Below are 16,503 nucleotides of genomic sequence, written 5' to 3' on the forward strand. Positions count from 1 at the left end.
TTTGAACACTGGGGATTCTGATATAATTACCAATTCATGCAGTGCTTACTAGAGGCTGGCAAATGCTGGGAGTACTACTGTCAAAAGATGGAGAGACAACATATCTAAACACACCAGGAAAGACCCTCAATGATGAGTTATTTCCACAGGTGCTACTTTGAACAAGCTAGTGAGTAACCTCTACTGATGAAGGCATAGGGGGAGGTAGTAGAAAAGAGAGTGCTCCTAAGACCAACACCTGAAGTTATAAGCAATACATAACACATTATACTGGAAGGGAGCAATGCTAGTAACATAACATATGGAGAACTAACTATAAAAGTAGGCCATAAGTATTAGGAATGAAGTGACCAATGTCTGAACCAACTCCTATTTATCATGGCCCAATTTACATTAGAATGTGCAGAAATACCCTTCCTGCCACTTTAATATAAGCCACAAAACCAGGAACATATTCATCTTTAAGGTTATGGAAGGAAGAGAAGCAGAGTAAACTTGGCTCCCATTTCTCTACTCTACTACATGTACCTCACTACATTCTCAGTTCCTGAATTAGTCCTGTCACTTTCCCAAGCACAAGGGTAAAAATAACAGAAAACTCTGCTAATTTTTGTAGCCTCATTTTTTACTATAAAAACGATGTTTGTATTAGGAAATACAACCACTATAATAGAAAATATATTAAAAGTGCAGTAGGAAAATCAAACAAAGAAAGCATTTCCCAAAAGAGGGAAATGACCATAAATTAAAGAAATGGCTTTATACCAGATTTCCATTAAAGTCTAGTCACAAAACTGATAGGAGAAGGAAGAGAAATTATTTCAGTGTCAACATACAGATTATAAAAGCTAGTTAATGTAGCTTCATATTAATAAAACCATATACACAGAAGAACCTCCACAACATTTCTGTAATAAGGTTTGTGGTGGTAGTTATATCTTTAAAAAAACAAAACATGAAATATCACTGATGCATGAGGATATCGTTAGTCGTTAAATATGTTAATTTTGTGCTAGTACACCATCTTCCATTAAATACAGCAAAACAGTAGAACAAATATATTTAAATATAATACATCAAAGAGAAAATACACTACTTTGGATAGCCAGAGTCAACATCAACAAAAGTGAAAATAAAACAAGAGAATTATAGTCCATCTCCATCTTGTATGGGAATGCCACAGCATTCACATATTCCACCCAATGACCTCATATATCAGTGCCCTCAACTGCCTGGCTTCATATGTAACTGTGTTCTTCCCACTGTGCATCCTCTCTTCTTCAAGTGGTTGCTCAATAACAGCGGGGATGTTCCTGCCATATAGTTCACACTGCTCTAGAAAATGCACACACTCTTGGATAACACTGTCACGCAGCATGATCATGTGCTTGGACATGTTCTCCAGCAAGGACAGGAAGCACCTTTTAGCATAATACCAAGTATCTGTGCCTAACTTTTTGTTATAAGGCTCCAAACTTTTAATTACCCTTGAGATGCCAAAGTCATAGTTTCCTTTGGCACAATAGAGTGTGCCGATCACTAGGTTAACGATGCAGAGGTGGTAGATCTTTTTATCAGGGTCGTCATAGGAGAGCTGCTCTTCTTCCTTCTCAATCTTCCTCATCAGCTCCTCTGCCTCTTCATTCTGACTGGTCATGATGTAGGAGACACAAAGGTTGGCCAGCACAATGGCACTGACTTGCAGGATGTTATCATAGTGCTTCTTGACAATGGGCTCATAGAAGCCGATGGCCTCTTTGTACTTGTTCTCCTGCATGAAGAGCACATGAGCCACATTCAGCTTCCACACCTCGTGTTCATTGCAGAACTCCACTGACTTGCGAAAGATCTTCTCCACCATAGTGTAATTCTCCATGTCCCAATATATCTTGGCCTGGGCCATCAAGATGGGCACATATTTCTCCAGAGTCTCATCATATTCATTAACTGCCTTCTTGACAGCCTCATCATCCCGGTTTTGCCTAGCTTCCTGCACCTGCTTAGTGAGCTTTCTCAGCTGCTCAGTCATTGTCCCTGCCAGATCATCTAGCTTGTGGAAGGCCTCCTCAGGAGCAGTTTGACATGTAATCATGGCATCCAGGAAGTTGTAAAGATAAGGTGAGAGCAGCTTGTAGGTCAGATGGGCATTCTCTGCCAACACATCGGCAGCCAGGTCATAGTATTGATGTTTACAGTACAGCAGCAGCAAGTTCCCAAAGGTCTCTGGTGGGCAGGGGTTCTGTTGCAGAAGGAACTGCAGTTTCTCAAACCCTTCAGTGGGACGGCTGTCCATGTTCATCAACGCTTGGTTGTGCAGGGTGACAGGGTCCAGCTCTTCCTCGGCCCTTGGTGGCATATCTGTGAGTGCCTCCTGGGCTGCTTCCAAGTTGCGTAGCTGGTACTCGATGGCAGCTTTGAGATTGAAGGCTTCCACCAGGGCAGTGCGGTGCAGGAGCAGTGTGTTGCCCACGCTGCGGACGTCGATGCCCTCGGTGGTCATGCCCACACTGAGCTCGGGGTGCTGGTGGATGCCGCGCTCAATGATATCAGAGATGTGTTTGAGGGCAGGTGCATATTGCTTGGCTGCGTAGCAGCATAGCGCCATGTTGTATGACAGCTCAGGGCAGTAGCCCAGCACCTGCATGGCACCCGCAAATTTGCCACAGGCCTCCTCGTGCCGCCCTTCCCGGTACAACAGGCAGCCTAGGTTGACCTCGGCATCTGGCAGCTCTGAGGGGTCTTCAGCGGCTCCAGGGCTGCTCTCCGCAGCAGAGGCCAGCACCTGCTCCACCAAGCTCTTGGCTGCGGAGAGGTCACCCTGTGCGTAGTGGGCAGCAGCCTGCAGGCGAAGGGCGCGTCCCTGGTAAGCAGGCACATCGAGCAGGGGGCTGGCGACCCGCAGGGCCTCGGGGTAGAGCCCGGCCTTGTAGAGGGCCTGGGCCTGGTAGAGCCGGTACTCGTCCAGCTCCGGGTGCAGCGCCCCCAGCTGCTCGTAGCACTCAGCCGCCGCCGCGAAGTCTTGCAGCTGGTAGTAGCAGTAGCCGAGCAGCGAGAGGCCGGCCCGGGAGCGGCAGCTATTCTGCAGCTCGCTGCCCAAGATCCCCACCGCCTCCGCGAACCGCCCGGCCCGGATCAGCCCGTAAATGGCCGCCGTGAATTCCCCGTCCGGGATCGGAGCTGCCCCGGCCATGCCCGCGGCTACCAGGCCCAGCGCGTCCCCCTGCCACCGCTACCAAGGCAACCGCCCCGCCGGAAACGGAAGTACCTGCGACTGCCAGCCAGACGGCGTCTCCTCCCCCACCCTCGCTGCCACGGCAACCGGCCAGGCGGAAACGGAAATGCTCGGAGCTTGGAACTACCGGGATGGTGCTACACCTATCACGGCGGCTGTTCTGTCGGACGCGGAAATGACGTGTTCTCCCGACTGGTGAGTGTGTCGCTTTACGTCCGCATTGAAATTGTTCTGTGAGCAAGGGCTAGACCGCGAGCAGAGGAGACTACAGGTTCCAGGGGGCAATGCTTCCCGCCTGCCTCCCCTGGCGGGCCGCAATGCACGCTGGGAATCGTAGTTTCTATGGCGGTCCGCTCCGCTAGTAGAATGGCGCGTAACTTGTAAATTGGGACGCTTGGCCCGTAGGCCAGACTTGGAGCGGCGCCGAACCTCAGCCCCACCACGTTAGTGGGGTTGAGGGGAACAACGTGCCGCAGGTAGGGCCTGTGCCTGGCTGACCGCCCCTCTCACGAAGGGGGTCGCCCTTCTCCCGCCTGCCCCACAGGATGAGCCGCCACGCGGGGGAGGGGGCAGCATGCGGCCCTGCCGCCCCGTAACAAAGGACAGCAGCTGCTGCCCGTCCTGTCTCCAGCCTCTGGCCGGTAAACCCGCAGGTCCCGAGCGCTAGGGTTACCATATTTTGAGTGTCCAAAAAGAGGACACTCCACGGGGCCCCGCCCCCAGCCCCGCCCACGCCCCGCCCCTTCCCCAAAGTCCCCGCCCCAACTCCGCCCCCTCCCCTGCTTCCTGCGAACATTTGATTCGCGGGAAGCCTGAAGCAGGAAGCAGGTAAGCTGGGGGGGGTGGGGGGAGGAGGCGCGGCCCAGTCTGGTCCCCTCCGGCGGCCGGCCCTGGCGTCTCCAGCCTGGCTCGGCTCGGGCCCTGGGGTGCCGGCCCTGGGCCAGCCCCTGGCCGAGCACCCCCGGGCCAGCACCGCCGGCCCCCGGCCCGGCCCCAGCCCAGCATCCCCAGCCGCCCAGCACCGCCGGCCCCCGGCGCACCGGCCCCCGGCCCAGCGGCGCCGGATTTTCCCGGACATGTTCGGCTTTTTGGGATTTCCCCCCGACGGGGATTTGAGTCCCAAAAATCCGGACATGTCCTGGAAAATCCAGACGTATGGTAACCCTACCGAGCACCCATCCCAGCGGGCAGGCGGGGCGGGGCCAGGCTCGCTTGGTAACGATAATGCCTGAGGCTGGTGCTGGCTGGTACCTATTATGGTAGCCGGGAAACTGCCCACGAGCCCACCTACAGCAGGGATCCAACCTGGGACTCTCAGCACTGACCCGCAGGCCAGGCCCGGCCCTACCGACTGACTCCTGAGCTCCCCTTCTTTCGGCCGTGAGAAGTGGGAGGCCGTTATTTGGAAAGGAACTCTCTGAGGGCCGAGGGCTGCCACTAGGGGGCAACACGCTTCCGCTTATAGTCCAGATCTTGGTGCGCTTTACTAAAAGGGGGGGGGGGGTGTTGTCCCCATTTGATAGAAGGAGAGACTGAGGTACATAGAGATTAATGTCCTGACTTCCAGTGGTTTTGATTTCTGCAAGACTGACCAAATGTGACTCATGGAGGGTCATAGGGCAGGTTGATTGTGATCCAGGAATAAAACTCCTGTTGACTCATTTCTAATGCTTTAGCTATGTTGCCTTTTATGGAAAAACATAGTAAATTCCTCAACCAAAGGAATTTCTTGCATGGTCTTGCATCTGAAGAAGTGAGGTTCTTACCCACGAAAGCTTATGCTCCCAATACTTCTGTTAGTCTTAAAGGTGCCACAGGACCCTCTGTTGCTTTCCTCAACCAAAGACTTTCATGGTTTGACTGAAGTATTGACTTTTCAATGGAATAATAGTGTAATAATAGGCACAAATCTAGACTGTTAATTAACCCCTGAATTAAGAGACTGTCCTACCCAAAAGTATGTGGTTTTCTTGGGTTTCATAGTAGATTAGAACGTATCTTTATAAACCTTTATTTTCTGGCATCTACAATTTACTGTTTCATACAGTAGGCTAAATGAGGCACAGTGTGGAGAATATAGGGTTTATGCGCAACTGCTAAGCCATGTTATAAAATATTTTAAAATGAGTTCCACTTGCTTGCAGACATTGGTGTGTAAAAACAGAAGTTAATAGACTTAAGATTTTTAAAATTAAACTTGCCACACAATTAACCACTATCACTTATGGTATTTTTTGGGGGGGAAACCCACTATATGAGCTATTTAGATACATAAATAATCTATCATGTTGGGTCTTATTTTGTGATATATCAAAGTTTTTGTTGAAAAAAAGTTTAATTATGTCCCTCTGCTATTATCAACAGTAGATTTTTGCTACAGCATAGTTCCGAATATAGCCATTGATGGGTACAGGAAAGGTGTCTGTCCAACACTTTTGTATATTTTTTTAATATAAAACTGTTCCAGAGAACTGGCTGCAGGCAGGGGGAAGAGAAGCACATATTTTGCATTGACAGATGGAAGGCCCGGTCATTTTCAAATGAAATGAATACACAAATCACAGACCAAAATTGGCATGGACATCCAAGTACTGAATGCCCAACTTCATTCAGCCTTTGATGTGCACTTGGGGAATAGAGATTGGTGGTTTTCTTTGTTCTTTCTTTTTTTGGGGGGGGCGCTGTTCATTAATGCTGTAATCTTTGTAGAGCAGTCAATATAGTGAAGTGCTGTAGAATGCCAAAGGATTACCCTTTCATGGTCTTTGAAGTCTGCTCTAAATGATGATATTTTTTAAATTACATTTCTAAGTATGATCTTGGTAAAGTTCAGGTTTCCAGCTCACACAACTGGTGGAATAAAAAAAATCGAAGGACCCACCTAACAAATACTGTTGGTAGTTTGACCAGTTTGCGCTTGTAAAATAGGCACAATTTATTGCTAAAGAGATAATGTATGGACACTAGGGTCTTTCTAGATCCACAAAGGAAACTTAGCTGAGCATTGCAGACCTATCGTGAAGTGCCTTGCTGCCCAGTGGAATCCTCAGCCACAGGTTAGGTGCCCAGGCTCCCTATGCATTGCATAGGGAGAGTTGGGCATCTCAAAATGGGATTCACAGAAGCCAGCAAACTGGGCAGTAGAAATTGCCTAGGAGCGGTGCAGGGCCAAGGCTTCCCTCTCCCTCATAAGGATCTAGGTGCTTAATTCTGGGCTGGAGGGAGATGATGATCTCTGCTCAGGATTCACAGCCGTGAACTTTCTCCTGAGGTTAAGTGCTTAAGCAAGGTCAACCCTTTCTCCAAAAAACAAAAACTGAGGAGGAGACTCATTCTCCCCATGTGGGAGACTCTGGGTCAAATACACAAATGCGCTCTCTCTCTCTCATTTGGAGCAGTGCGGAGGCTATGGGGTATTGTGAGGTCAGGGGAGCCTGGAGTGTTTTGCACATGGAATAAGAAGTGGTACAATCTAAAACAATGCAGCAGGGCAATCCCTGTGGGATTTTTTGGGGAGTGGAGAAGAGAAGATGAAGCCAAGAAGCACTTGAACAGCTTTTTTTGCTCCCAGTGCTTTTTAGAGCCATGGAGCCCCACAGATACAGAAAGGAGATGGGTCTGTGGTAGTAATTGCATCTAGCAGCCCTACCTCAATTGTGAGCGTAGTTGTAGGAAAGTGTGTGAAAGTTCATCAAATGTTAAAATCACCTATAACAATAAATATTGATAGAAAAAGATACAAAAGGGAGATGGGAAGACTGAATGAAGTAATCCAAAGAAGTGGGTATGCTGATATCACCCAAGGATTTTGGTAAGATCATAACTGGTAAACAAAACGAGAATAGAATCAGAAATTAATGGACCAAAATCGGTGTGTCAGAAATTCTACCTAATTGGTAGACAAAATAATCAGGGGCTGTCATTCCATTCATTAGCTCCTTGAGGTCCTTGAAAAAGAGACTTTGGAGCAAATATGGCAGGAATCATAGGATTGGAAGAGACCTCAAGAGGTCTTTTAGTCCAGTCCTACCATGAGTGCAGGGGACTAAGTATTATCTTGACCATCCCTGAAATGTTTGTCCAGCCTGCTCTTTAGAACCTCCAATGATGGAGATTGCACAACCTCCCTAGGCAGTTTATTACAGTGCTTAACTACCTTGTTAGGAAGTTTTTCCTAATGTCCAACCTAAACCTCCCTTGCTGCAATTTAAGCCCCTTGCTTCTTGTCCTAATCTCAGAGGTTAACAAGAAAAATTTTTCTTCCTCCTCCTTGTAACTTGAAAATTGTTATAATGTCCCCCCTTCAGTCATCTCGTCTCCAGACTAAACAAATTCAAGTTCTTCAGTCTTTCCTCATAGGTTGTGTTTTCTAGACCTTCAATCAGTTTTGTTGCTCTCCTCTGGACTTTCTCCACTTTGTCCACATCTTTCTTGAAATGTGGCTACCAGAACTGGACACAATACTCCAGTTGAGGCTATATCAGCATGGAGCAGAGCGGAAGAATTACTTCTCATGTCTTGCTTACAACACTCCTAATGCATCCCAGAATTATATTTGCTTTTTTTGCAAGAGTATTACACTGTTGACTCATATAATAGAATAGAAGGAGCAAACTTTACTATCATGGCTGCCATCCCCACTGTCTCCTGAGACCCCAGGATCCACCATAACAATACTGTTTGGCCTTCATTGTTCTGATCCTGAAAGGTGTCCTGATCAGACTGGGCCAGATAGAGGGAACTAATGACATTGCTACAGTGGCTTTGGCTAAGTCTAAAGTAAACAACACCTAGACTGTGAGACTTGGTTTCCTGTCTCCCTCTCTTGTGTGTCTTTTTTTCCTTTCCTACCTTATTTTTTCTCTTTCCTATTTTTCTCCTTTTGCCTTCTGTTTAATAACAGTCTGGCTTAGCTGGCCAAGACTGCGGCGTTTGCAATGCTGGGTTGAGACTGCGACCAGTGAGGCAGATAAAAGCAGTGCCTTAATCAGTCTGAGGCTGGTACAAGTCGGTCAGGTCTCAGAGAAGCTGATAAAACCATTTGTTGTGCCCATGTTTCTCCAGCAGCAAGGTTCAAGTGAGAGTTGGCACCAAAGACAGAAGTTGCATCTTCTATCTTTGCTGTTATTTTCTGTCCCTTTTAATGCGTGTTTTGTCTTCACGGAAATGGGATCAGACTTCTCCAAAAATTGCTTCAGACTATCTCAGCTAACTTTTCCCCAAAAAGGGCAGTTAATACAATCTGAAAGACTGTCAAATGGATTTTTTCCCGGATAAAGATTCTCTGCAGCTAAAGGGATTAAGATATATTGTTGAAAGCTTTACTTAATATTTCAAATGCTTTAACTCTTTCCTCCTTTTTCTGTATCTTGAATAAAAGGTTAAAGATTTCTAGTGGTGGTTGTTCCAATAAGAGTGAGCCAGCATAACATGACACAAAACCCAGACCACACCTAAATGTTTAATGTTTATTGTAACAATAAATCAGGGTTTTATTAATATCTTGTCCCTTTTTGGGCCTGAGACATACGCTTTGCAACACAACAGAGCCCATAAATAGCAGGGCCTGAGATAAAGCAAGATATTTGTGTGTCATACAAGAATTTGATGGTAATTTCCAAAGCCCTTATTGAGCAAAATAAATATATTTTTAGAACTTTTTAAATTCATTTAAAAGACATGGGTTATAGAAATGGCTAAGTAGATGTACCATGTATTCTGGATAATGGCACATCATCCCAAGAATTGCAAACCAAAGACCCTTAGTAGTGTGAGTAATCCTTCCACCCGTAAACAGTCCCATTGAAGTCGGGGGCCGGATTCTGCATTTGGTCATAACAGTGTAAATTTGGAGCAACTCAATGAAATTAAGGATTGCTCCCATGAATAAGGTCTGCAGGTTTGTGTTTCAAAAAATGAAATTTTAACCCCTCAAAGATGTTTTTAGTGCTTCTACTCTTTCTGTGTGAATGAGTAATTAGTAGATGAGGCCCTGATAATTAGATAGGCCTCACTGAAAAAGAATGAAATTACAGGATAGCATTAAAGTGATTTATTAATTAATAGTGAGACAAATAAAACCAATTTATCCATTTCAAAAACATGCTTTTTTTAAAAGTTGATTCAGAATTCTTTGACAAAAACTAAAGCAAAACAATGAGGGAAATGGAATTACAATAGGAAACAGAAGGAAACTATTTCAGTCCCAAGTTATGCATTTTTACAGTACGTAGACTCCATTTACTGTAGAAAAAAATACATTTTATATGTCTGTTCAAGTGTATAATGTGTCTCACACAGACTTATTGATTGTTTACAACAGTATTTCCCATAGAGTTGAAAGATGCAATGTCCAACATGCTCATAACTTAAAAATTAAATCCAAAAGGTTCATAATCCAAAACCGAGAAGGAAAAGGTAACAGGTAATATATAGAACGTATCCCAGAATTGTCAAATTCAATAGGACATCACTGATGATAACTTCTGGACCCTTTTATTTTAGCTAATTTACATCTTGTTCTGTTCATTGTTTGGTAGAACCAATCCAGATCATTTTAATATGTTCTTTGAGCAAGGCCAGTATCATTTTCTTACTTCCCATTTCCTGATACTCTGAGCACTGGAAGTGCCTTCTGTTAATTTTGTTCTGACAGATGTTTTATGTAATCATGAAACCTTAAAGCTAGTCCTAAAATTTTAATAAATACACAAAATATCTAGCTATACCTAGAAATTCCTTAATTTTACTAAAGGCCAACTAACACATTCGGTATGTATACTGAAACGTTCTTATTTATGTTAGCATGAACTAGTGAACTGTCTAAATCCTGCTAATTATTTTTTATATCAGGCACTGCTGGCTGCAGTTTTCAAAAGTGTTTTGTGAATACTGGTATTGGCTTTGTTGCTAATTAGGCACGTTCATAAACATGCAGTGCACTAGAAGTAGGTTAAGAAGGTCACCAGGCCAGAAAATGCAGCTGCTTTTCCAGTGACAATGAATACCTGAGCTAAAATGGAATATACTCATCTATGGTATAATTTATCATTTCTTTATTTGATGGGCACAAATCCTACTAATCAACACATTCCAACTTTTGTAAATAAGCGTGGGCCAGAGCCCAGATCCTGCTAAGTACTAAGCACCTCCTGGGAGGAATTAAGCATCCACAGCTCCCACTGACTTTAACATGAATTAAGGGTGTTCAGCACCTTGTTGTTATGGGCCACAAATACTTTACAGGCAAATCATAGTCTTTACTCTGGCAAAATTGTCATTGAAGATGGGGACAAATGACTGAGAACTCTCACTGCCCGGTGTGGCTACTGAGCTGTGTGTGGGTGTCTCCACGGGAAGGCTGGGGAATGGGCCGAGCAAGGCTATAGTAGCCTAAGGCCTTGGCTACACTCGCGGATTCACAGCGCGAGTGTAGTCGCGCCGCCAGCGCTGCGAGAGCTCTCTCACAGCACTGCAAGTACTCCACCTCTCCGAGGGGAATAGCTTGCAGCGCTGCGAGGGAGCGTGCAGCGCTGCAGGCGCTGATTACACTGGCGCTTTACAGCGCTGCACTCGCTGCGCTCAGGGGGGGTGTTTTTTCACACCCCTGAGCGCAGCAAGTGCAGCGCTGTGAATTGCCAGTGTAGCCAAGGCCTAAGTTCCCTGTAAGCTGCACGGCCGTGCAGCAGCCTATTTAGCACCGCTCAGGGATCCTGCCGTGGTCAGGGGAGAGGCGCCCCTCCCCTGGCCCCAACCTAGCCCGGCCCCTAAGCTGCCGGATGAGGGGCAGCCTGAACCCAGCCCCACCCAGACCTGCCGTGGCCGGGACGCCCCTCCTCCAGCCCCAACTCAGCCCCGGACGTGCTGCAGCCGGGGGAGGGGCACCCCAGCCCCGCCAGGGGAAGGACCGTCCTGAACCCAGCCCCGTCCGGGACTTGCCGCAGCCAGAGGAGGGGTGGCCCAAACCCAGCCCTGGCCGGGACCTGCTGTGGCTGGGGGAGGGATGGCCTGAATCCAGCCCTGGCCCGGACCTGCTGGGGGAGGGGTGTCCCTCTCCCAGCCCAAACCCGGACATGCCGCGGCTGGGGGAGGGGTGCCTATCACACAGCCATGGAGGTGCCATGGTGGGGAGACATGCCCTTCCCCCCGCCCCCTCCAGCCCAGGTGCTGCTCCGGGGAGAGAGAGCTGGGGGGAGTCCTCTTTCCCTGCCGTAGCCCTGGACCACCCTCCTGCACCCCAAACCTCTCATCCCCAGCCCCACCCCCCACCTGGAGCCCTCACACCCCAACCCTCTACCACAGCCCTGAGCCCACTCCGAACCCCTCGGCCCCACCCCCACCACATGAATTTTGTTATGTGCACCAATATGAAGGTGATGTGTCACACATCACCTACATATTGCTGTACAAAACAAAATTCGTTCTGCACATGTGTGGGAAAAATTAGAGGGAGTACTGACAGTAGCCCTCCTTTCTGGGTACCAATCGATCATCCTCTGCCCCACCTGTGTCCTGCTAAACCCCCGTTGTCCCCCATAGATTCCCTGTGTCATTGCGAACAGGTAAGGGATATACACTCCCTACAAGCCTTCCCTCCCCCATCTGCTCCTCCCACTTTTGCAGTGGAACCCAGCTGGATCTCTGCACCTGTGAAGGGCAGGGAACTGAGCCTGGACTGCAGGATTTGGCCCTTATTCTACACTTTTCAGTGATCTCTCTTGCAATTTTTTCCTAGAATAAGCTTACAAAACAGATTTAAGTTCAGGCAAAGTTTCAGTTTCTCTAGAAAAGCTGTTTTTGCACCAATCAACAAACACCAAAACCTTTATAAATGAAGCTGACGCACAGTGAAAAAGGTCCCTGACACCATCTTAAGTTTGAGAACCAGTATTGAATCTTCCCCCATTTCTGAAAAAATGCAAATGTGTTGCCAGGATTTTGAGCTAAAAGTGTGAAAACTTTAGTGATAAGATTTTTTTCCCCCCTCAAGACTTTAGTATTTCAATCTTAAAAACACTAGTGGTCAAATTCTGTTCTCACTTCCACCAGTAAGTACAACCCTACTGATTTCAACAGAATTGCATCAATGTGTTTGAAAGCAGAATTTGATGAGGATCTTGTTACACTTTTTCATTTGCTTTCTTGTTGTGGAGGAATAGAACCATTGCATTAGTCAGCAGTTTCTGAATTTTGACCCACAATAGAAAAGATACAACAAGACAGGAGAAATAGATGGAGGCAATTATAAATAGCCATTTGATTGATGGTTGACATTGTTAAGGCCTTAACTGTATGTCAGGTTGCAGCAGTGTTGAATTCCCATCACTGCCAGTGGGTGTTGCTATGGGCAACAGTGCACTGAAGCCAGTAAAAAGGAAAGGAAATGAGAGAAAACTCAACCTTGGAGGAAGCTATAGGATATGTACTTTAAATTATGGTACACTTACCAATATGCAATATCAAAATTCAGGAAAGCTATGTATAGCTGCCAGCAGTACCAAGTCAGTAATGGTCTCTGCTTTTCCCATAAAGCGAATATTCTATAAATAAGTTTTATACAGGTTTGCAGCAGACTATCGCAGCCTTTTCATTACTGGGGAAGGAGTGAGGAGGTGGAGAGGTAACAGAAACAAGTTCATACAGTGCAGGTATTCATCTCTGTATAGCATAGATTTCCCCTTCCCCCCCTTCTCTTTGGTAGCAAACATGATATGGTTCAGTAGTTTAGATAACTAGATTTTCTTCCAGTGGTTCTGGAATCTAGAGGCATTCTAATGTCTACACAAATTATAAGTCGTACAAAGTATTTTAATAAACGGACATCTTTTTTAAAATTGTCAATTAGGTAGTGATGATCAGATTTTCAAAAGTGCTCAGTGCCCACCTGATTTAGATGCCCAGGTAGGCGAGGATGGTACTTGGCTCTTTAGAAAATCTGGTCCTATGCATAATTCTGATTTCAGTTATACCAATGAAAATCCAGAGTATCTCCACTGAAGTCAGAGGAGTTATTCTGGTTTGACACCAGGGTAAAAGAGATCAGAATCTGGCTTTAATTTATTATGCTGTTTTTACCTAGTGGTAGGCATTCCTAGTTTCAAAATGACATTGTCATGGTCTCCAATAACTGATGACCATAGTAACTCTCTTTTTTCCTCAATAGGGCAGTTTCACGCTTAAGAAGCCCTAAAGGTGGAAAGCATTCTATCATGCGTCCTCTTGTATTCAGGTGCTTAGAATAGAGCAAGCAGTCTCAGATTACAGAGCTGTTTTCCCAAGGATCTCTGCACTAACTGGAAGAGGCTAACTTTCTTGTGCTAGTGTGGTCACTGAGAACTAGACCTGTTTGAATTCTTGATCTATCACAATTGATTAAAATTTTATGTACAACTGTTTATCAGATATGTGACCTTGGATTTGCTTTCTGCTAGCTGTAATAGGGTAAAAGAGATGATAAGAGAAATAAGAGGTAGTCAATATCCAGTGTGATGGTACTCTATTGCCCCCCGCCATTTCTTATGTGTAACAGTCAAAATATTCATCTCTGTAGAAAATTATATCAGAAAGACACATCCATAGTAAATTCTTCAATGCAGATTCTCTAGTACAAGGCAATACATTTCCTTTTTATCCTATTTTCATTAAAGGCCATTAGTCCTTTCCTTGGGGGACAGTGCAACTTAAAAAATGAATGCTTTAAAATAGTATTTCTAAAAAAATGAACCCAAATTACCATGCAATAATTTTTGCCTTTATACAAATTTCCACCTGCAAAGTAATTCACTGCATTGTTAATATGAATATCTTAAGGGAGCTTGGACAGGTTGGTATTTTTAAAGATAATAAAGTTTGTTTTTAAATGTAGCGAAGACAGGCAATTCTAAAGGCCCTGATCAATCACTAAGAAGCTTTGTTGTAAAAAAATACTTCTGTAGAACACAAAGCAGGCTTTTCAGAACACTCAAGCATAAAAGAGGAAGGAAGAATGAGAGAAACATTACAAAAGCAGGCATAATTGGTTCATAACAAATACTGAAAATATGCAAAACAACAAAGTAATTCCACACTATTCTGTTTTCCTGCAGCTCCTTGCATATGCATTGATAAATGTGCATTCCAAGTCTGCTCTGTATTATTAGTTTTATTAAGCTGTAAGTTCTTATACTTCAATCTGGTGTGTGTGTGTGTGTTTTGGTTTTTATTACAGCAGCAGTTGAAATGTGGTGGAGCTGAATGACTGCTTCTTGTGCTGTATCTTCCATGTGACTCCAGATATCAGCATCATCTTATTACAAGCCTTCTTTTCAGACCAACTGAACTCCTACGTAAAAGCCATGGCCAGCAAAATTATATCCAATCAATTAATCATGTCTGTGGAAGCATTTTTTAAAAATGATGTGACTAAGCTTACAACTCTGCCTTTCAGACATCTGTCATCATAACAGCAGCTGACATTCGCAGGCTTAATGTATATCTTCAAGAGACAAAGTAAAGCTGGAAGATGAGGAGGAGGGTACTGTCTGGGAGAGAAGTGTTTTCTGGTGCAGCTCCTCCCATTTACCCCTGTTTACTGCCACAGAGTCCAACATGGGCTTCAGTTTCACATTCACCTTCACTAGAGACTGGAGAAAGATTAAAAAAGGAAGAGAAAAAAAAACAAATAAATACTGACAATATTTCTGATTCTCTCATCCAACATACAGGGAACAATTGGATAAAGGGAACCTGTTAGCTGCACCATTATTGACAGCCCCAAACATTCAAAAATCATGAGTTTGGCTTAAAAATCAAAACATTTTAAACAATACATTTTTAGGTTCTTTTTTATTTGTCTTCTGGGTTTGAGCTTTCAGGCTGTAGTCAGATTACATTTTCAAACTTCCCTCCACAGTCATGAGGGATGGAAACTTAGGGTGACGTCCTCACCCCCACTCCAGCCTCTTTACACTGCTCCTTTACCCAGTACAACGGCTCGAAAAGCCCTGTATGCAGACAAAGGAAATGTTTTCCAGTGTAGGCACTGGGGCAGACAGCCATAAGACTTTCTCTCAAGGACCCTTTCACAATTCCCAGGTGTATATAGGGTATGTGTGGGAGCAGGGCCGCAGCATGCAGTGCTATGGAGATTCCAGGCAGCAATGTGACCCGTAGAGTAACTTGGGAAGGCTGCTAAAGGCCCCTCCAGCCCCTGGGGCAGCCCAGGATCAGAAGGGGGCACCTGTAGTTCCTGGAGCTGTGAGTTCTGTGCTGAGTCACTTAGGGTATGTTCTTAACTTGGGTTAGCTAACTCTGGTTAAAATAGCAGTGAAGACATGGCCACTGGGCTTAGCAGCTCGAGTTAAAGCCTATATGAGAGCCTGGGGTTGAACTCAAATTGCTAACCGGAGTAAAAATTCAAGTTCCTGTGCCTTTACTGCTATTTAAAACTGGGTTAGAGAATGTGGGTTAGCTACCCTGGGGTAAGCACACACCTTTTTTGCAGGTTAGTCGTACCCTAAGCGGCTCACAGATCAAAGGAATGGTTTATATGCATCCTACTGATCCTGGGCTGCTCCCGGGGCTAGTGCAGGGGTGGGCAAACTACGGGCCGCATCCAGCCTGTCAGACGTTTTAATCCGGCCCTCAGGCTCCCAGAGTGGAGTCTGGGGCTTGCTCTGCTCCAGCTGGGGAGCAGGGTCGGGAGCTTGCCCCACTCCATGCGGCTCGCAGAAGCATATCCCCCTTCCGGCTCCTATGCGTAGGGACAGCCAGGGGGCTCTGCATGCTCCCCTGCCCCAAGTGCCCCCCCCCACAGCTCCCATTGGCTGGGAATAGGGTGACTAGATGTCCCGATTTTATAGGGACAGTCCCGATTTTTGGGTCTTTTTCTTATATAGGCTCCTATTACCCCCCACCCCCATCCCGATTTTTCACATTTGCTGACTGGTCACCCTAGCTGGGAACCACGGCCAATGGAAACTGCAGGGGCAGCACCTGTGGACAGGGCAGCGCGCAGAGTCACCTGGCCGTGCCTTCGCATAGGAGCTGGAGGGGGGGCATGCTGCTGCTTCTGGGAGCTGCTTGAGGTAAGCGCCACCAGGAGCCTACACCATTGACCTCCTCCCATGCCCCAACCTCTTGCCCCAGCCCTGATTCCCCCTCCTGCCCTCCAAACCCCTCAGTCCCAGCCCGGAGCATCCTGCACCCCAAACTCCTCATCCTCAGCCCCACCCCAGAGCCCTCAACCCCCTGCACCCCAACCCCCTACCCCAGCCTGGAGCCCCCTCCTGCAC

General features: G+C 46.2%; 2 protein-coding genes across 2 annotated transcripts in view; both read right to left on the bottom strand.

Annotated features, from left to right (window-relative positions):
• Positions 1-636: 636 nt before the first annotated feature.
• LOC135885768 (intraflagellar transport protein 70A-like) lies at positions 637-3,190 on the bottom strand. The gene has a single exon (XM_065413673.1). The coding sequence runs from the start codon at positions 3,188-3,190 to the stop codon at positions 1,187-1,189; it is 2,004 nt and encodes a 667-aa protein (XP_065269745.1). The 3' UTR covers positions 637-1,186.
• Positions 3,191-14,694: 11,504 nt separating this feature from the next.
• PDE11A (phosphodiesterase 11A) overlaps positions 14,695-16,503 on the bottom strand; it is a 218,734-nt gene continuing 216,925 nt past the window's right edge. The window contains exon 20 of the mRNA XM_065412947.1: positions 14,695-14,853. Coding sequence (XP_065269019.1) covers positions 14,695-14,853 — 159 coding nt within the window. The remainder of the gene's footprint in view (positions 14,854-16,503) is intronic.

This window comes from Emys orbicularis, chromosome 11 (assembly GCF_028017835.1).
Source record: "Emys orbicularis isolate rEmyOrb1 chromosome 11, rEmyOrb1.hap1, whole genome shotgun sequence".
In the NCBI taxonomy this organism is placed as follows: domain Eukaryota; kingdom Metazoa; phylum Chordata; order Testudines; family Emydidae; genus Emys; species Emys orbicularis.

Excerpts from the sequence above, each read along its gene's own strand:
- LOC135885768 (XM_065413673.1), bottom strand. The coding sequence starts at position 3,190 with ATGGCCGGGGCAGCTCCGATCCCGGACGGGGAATTCACGGCGGCCATT.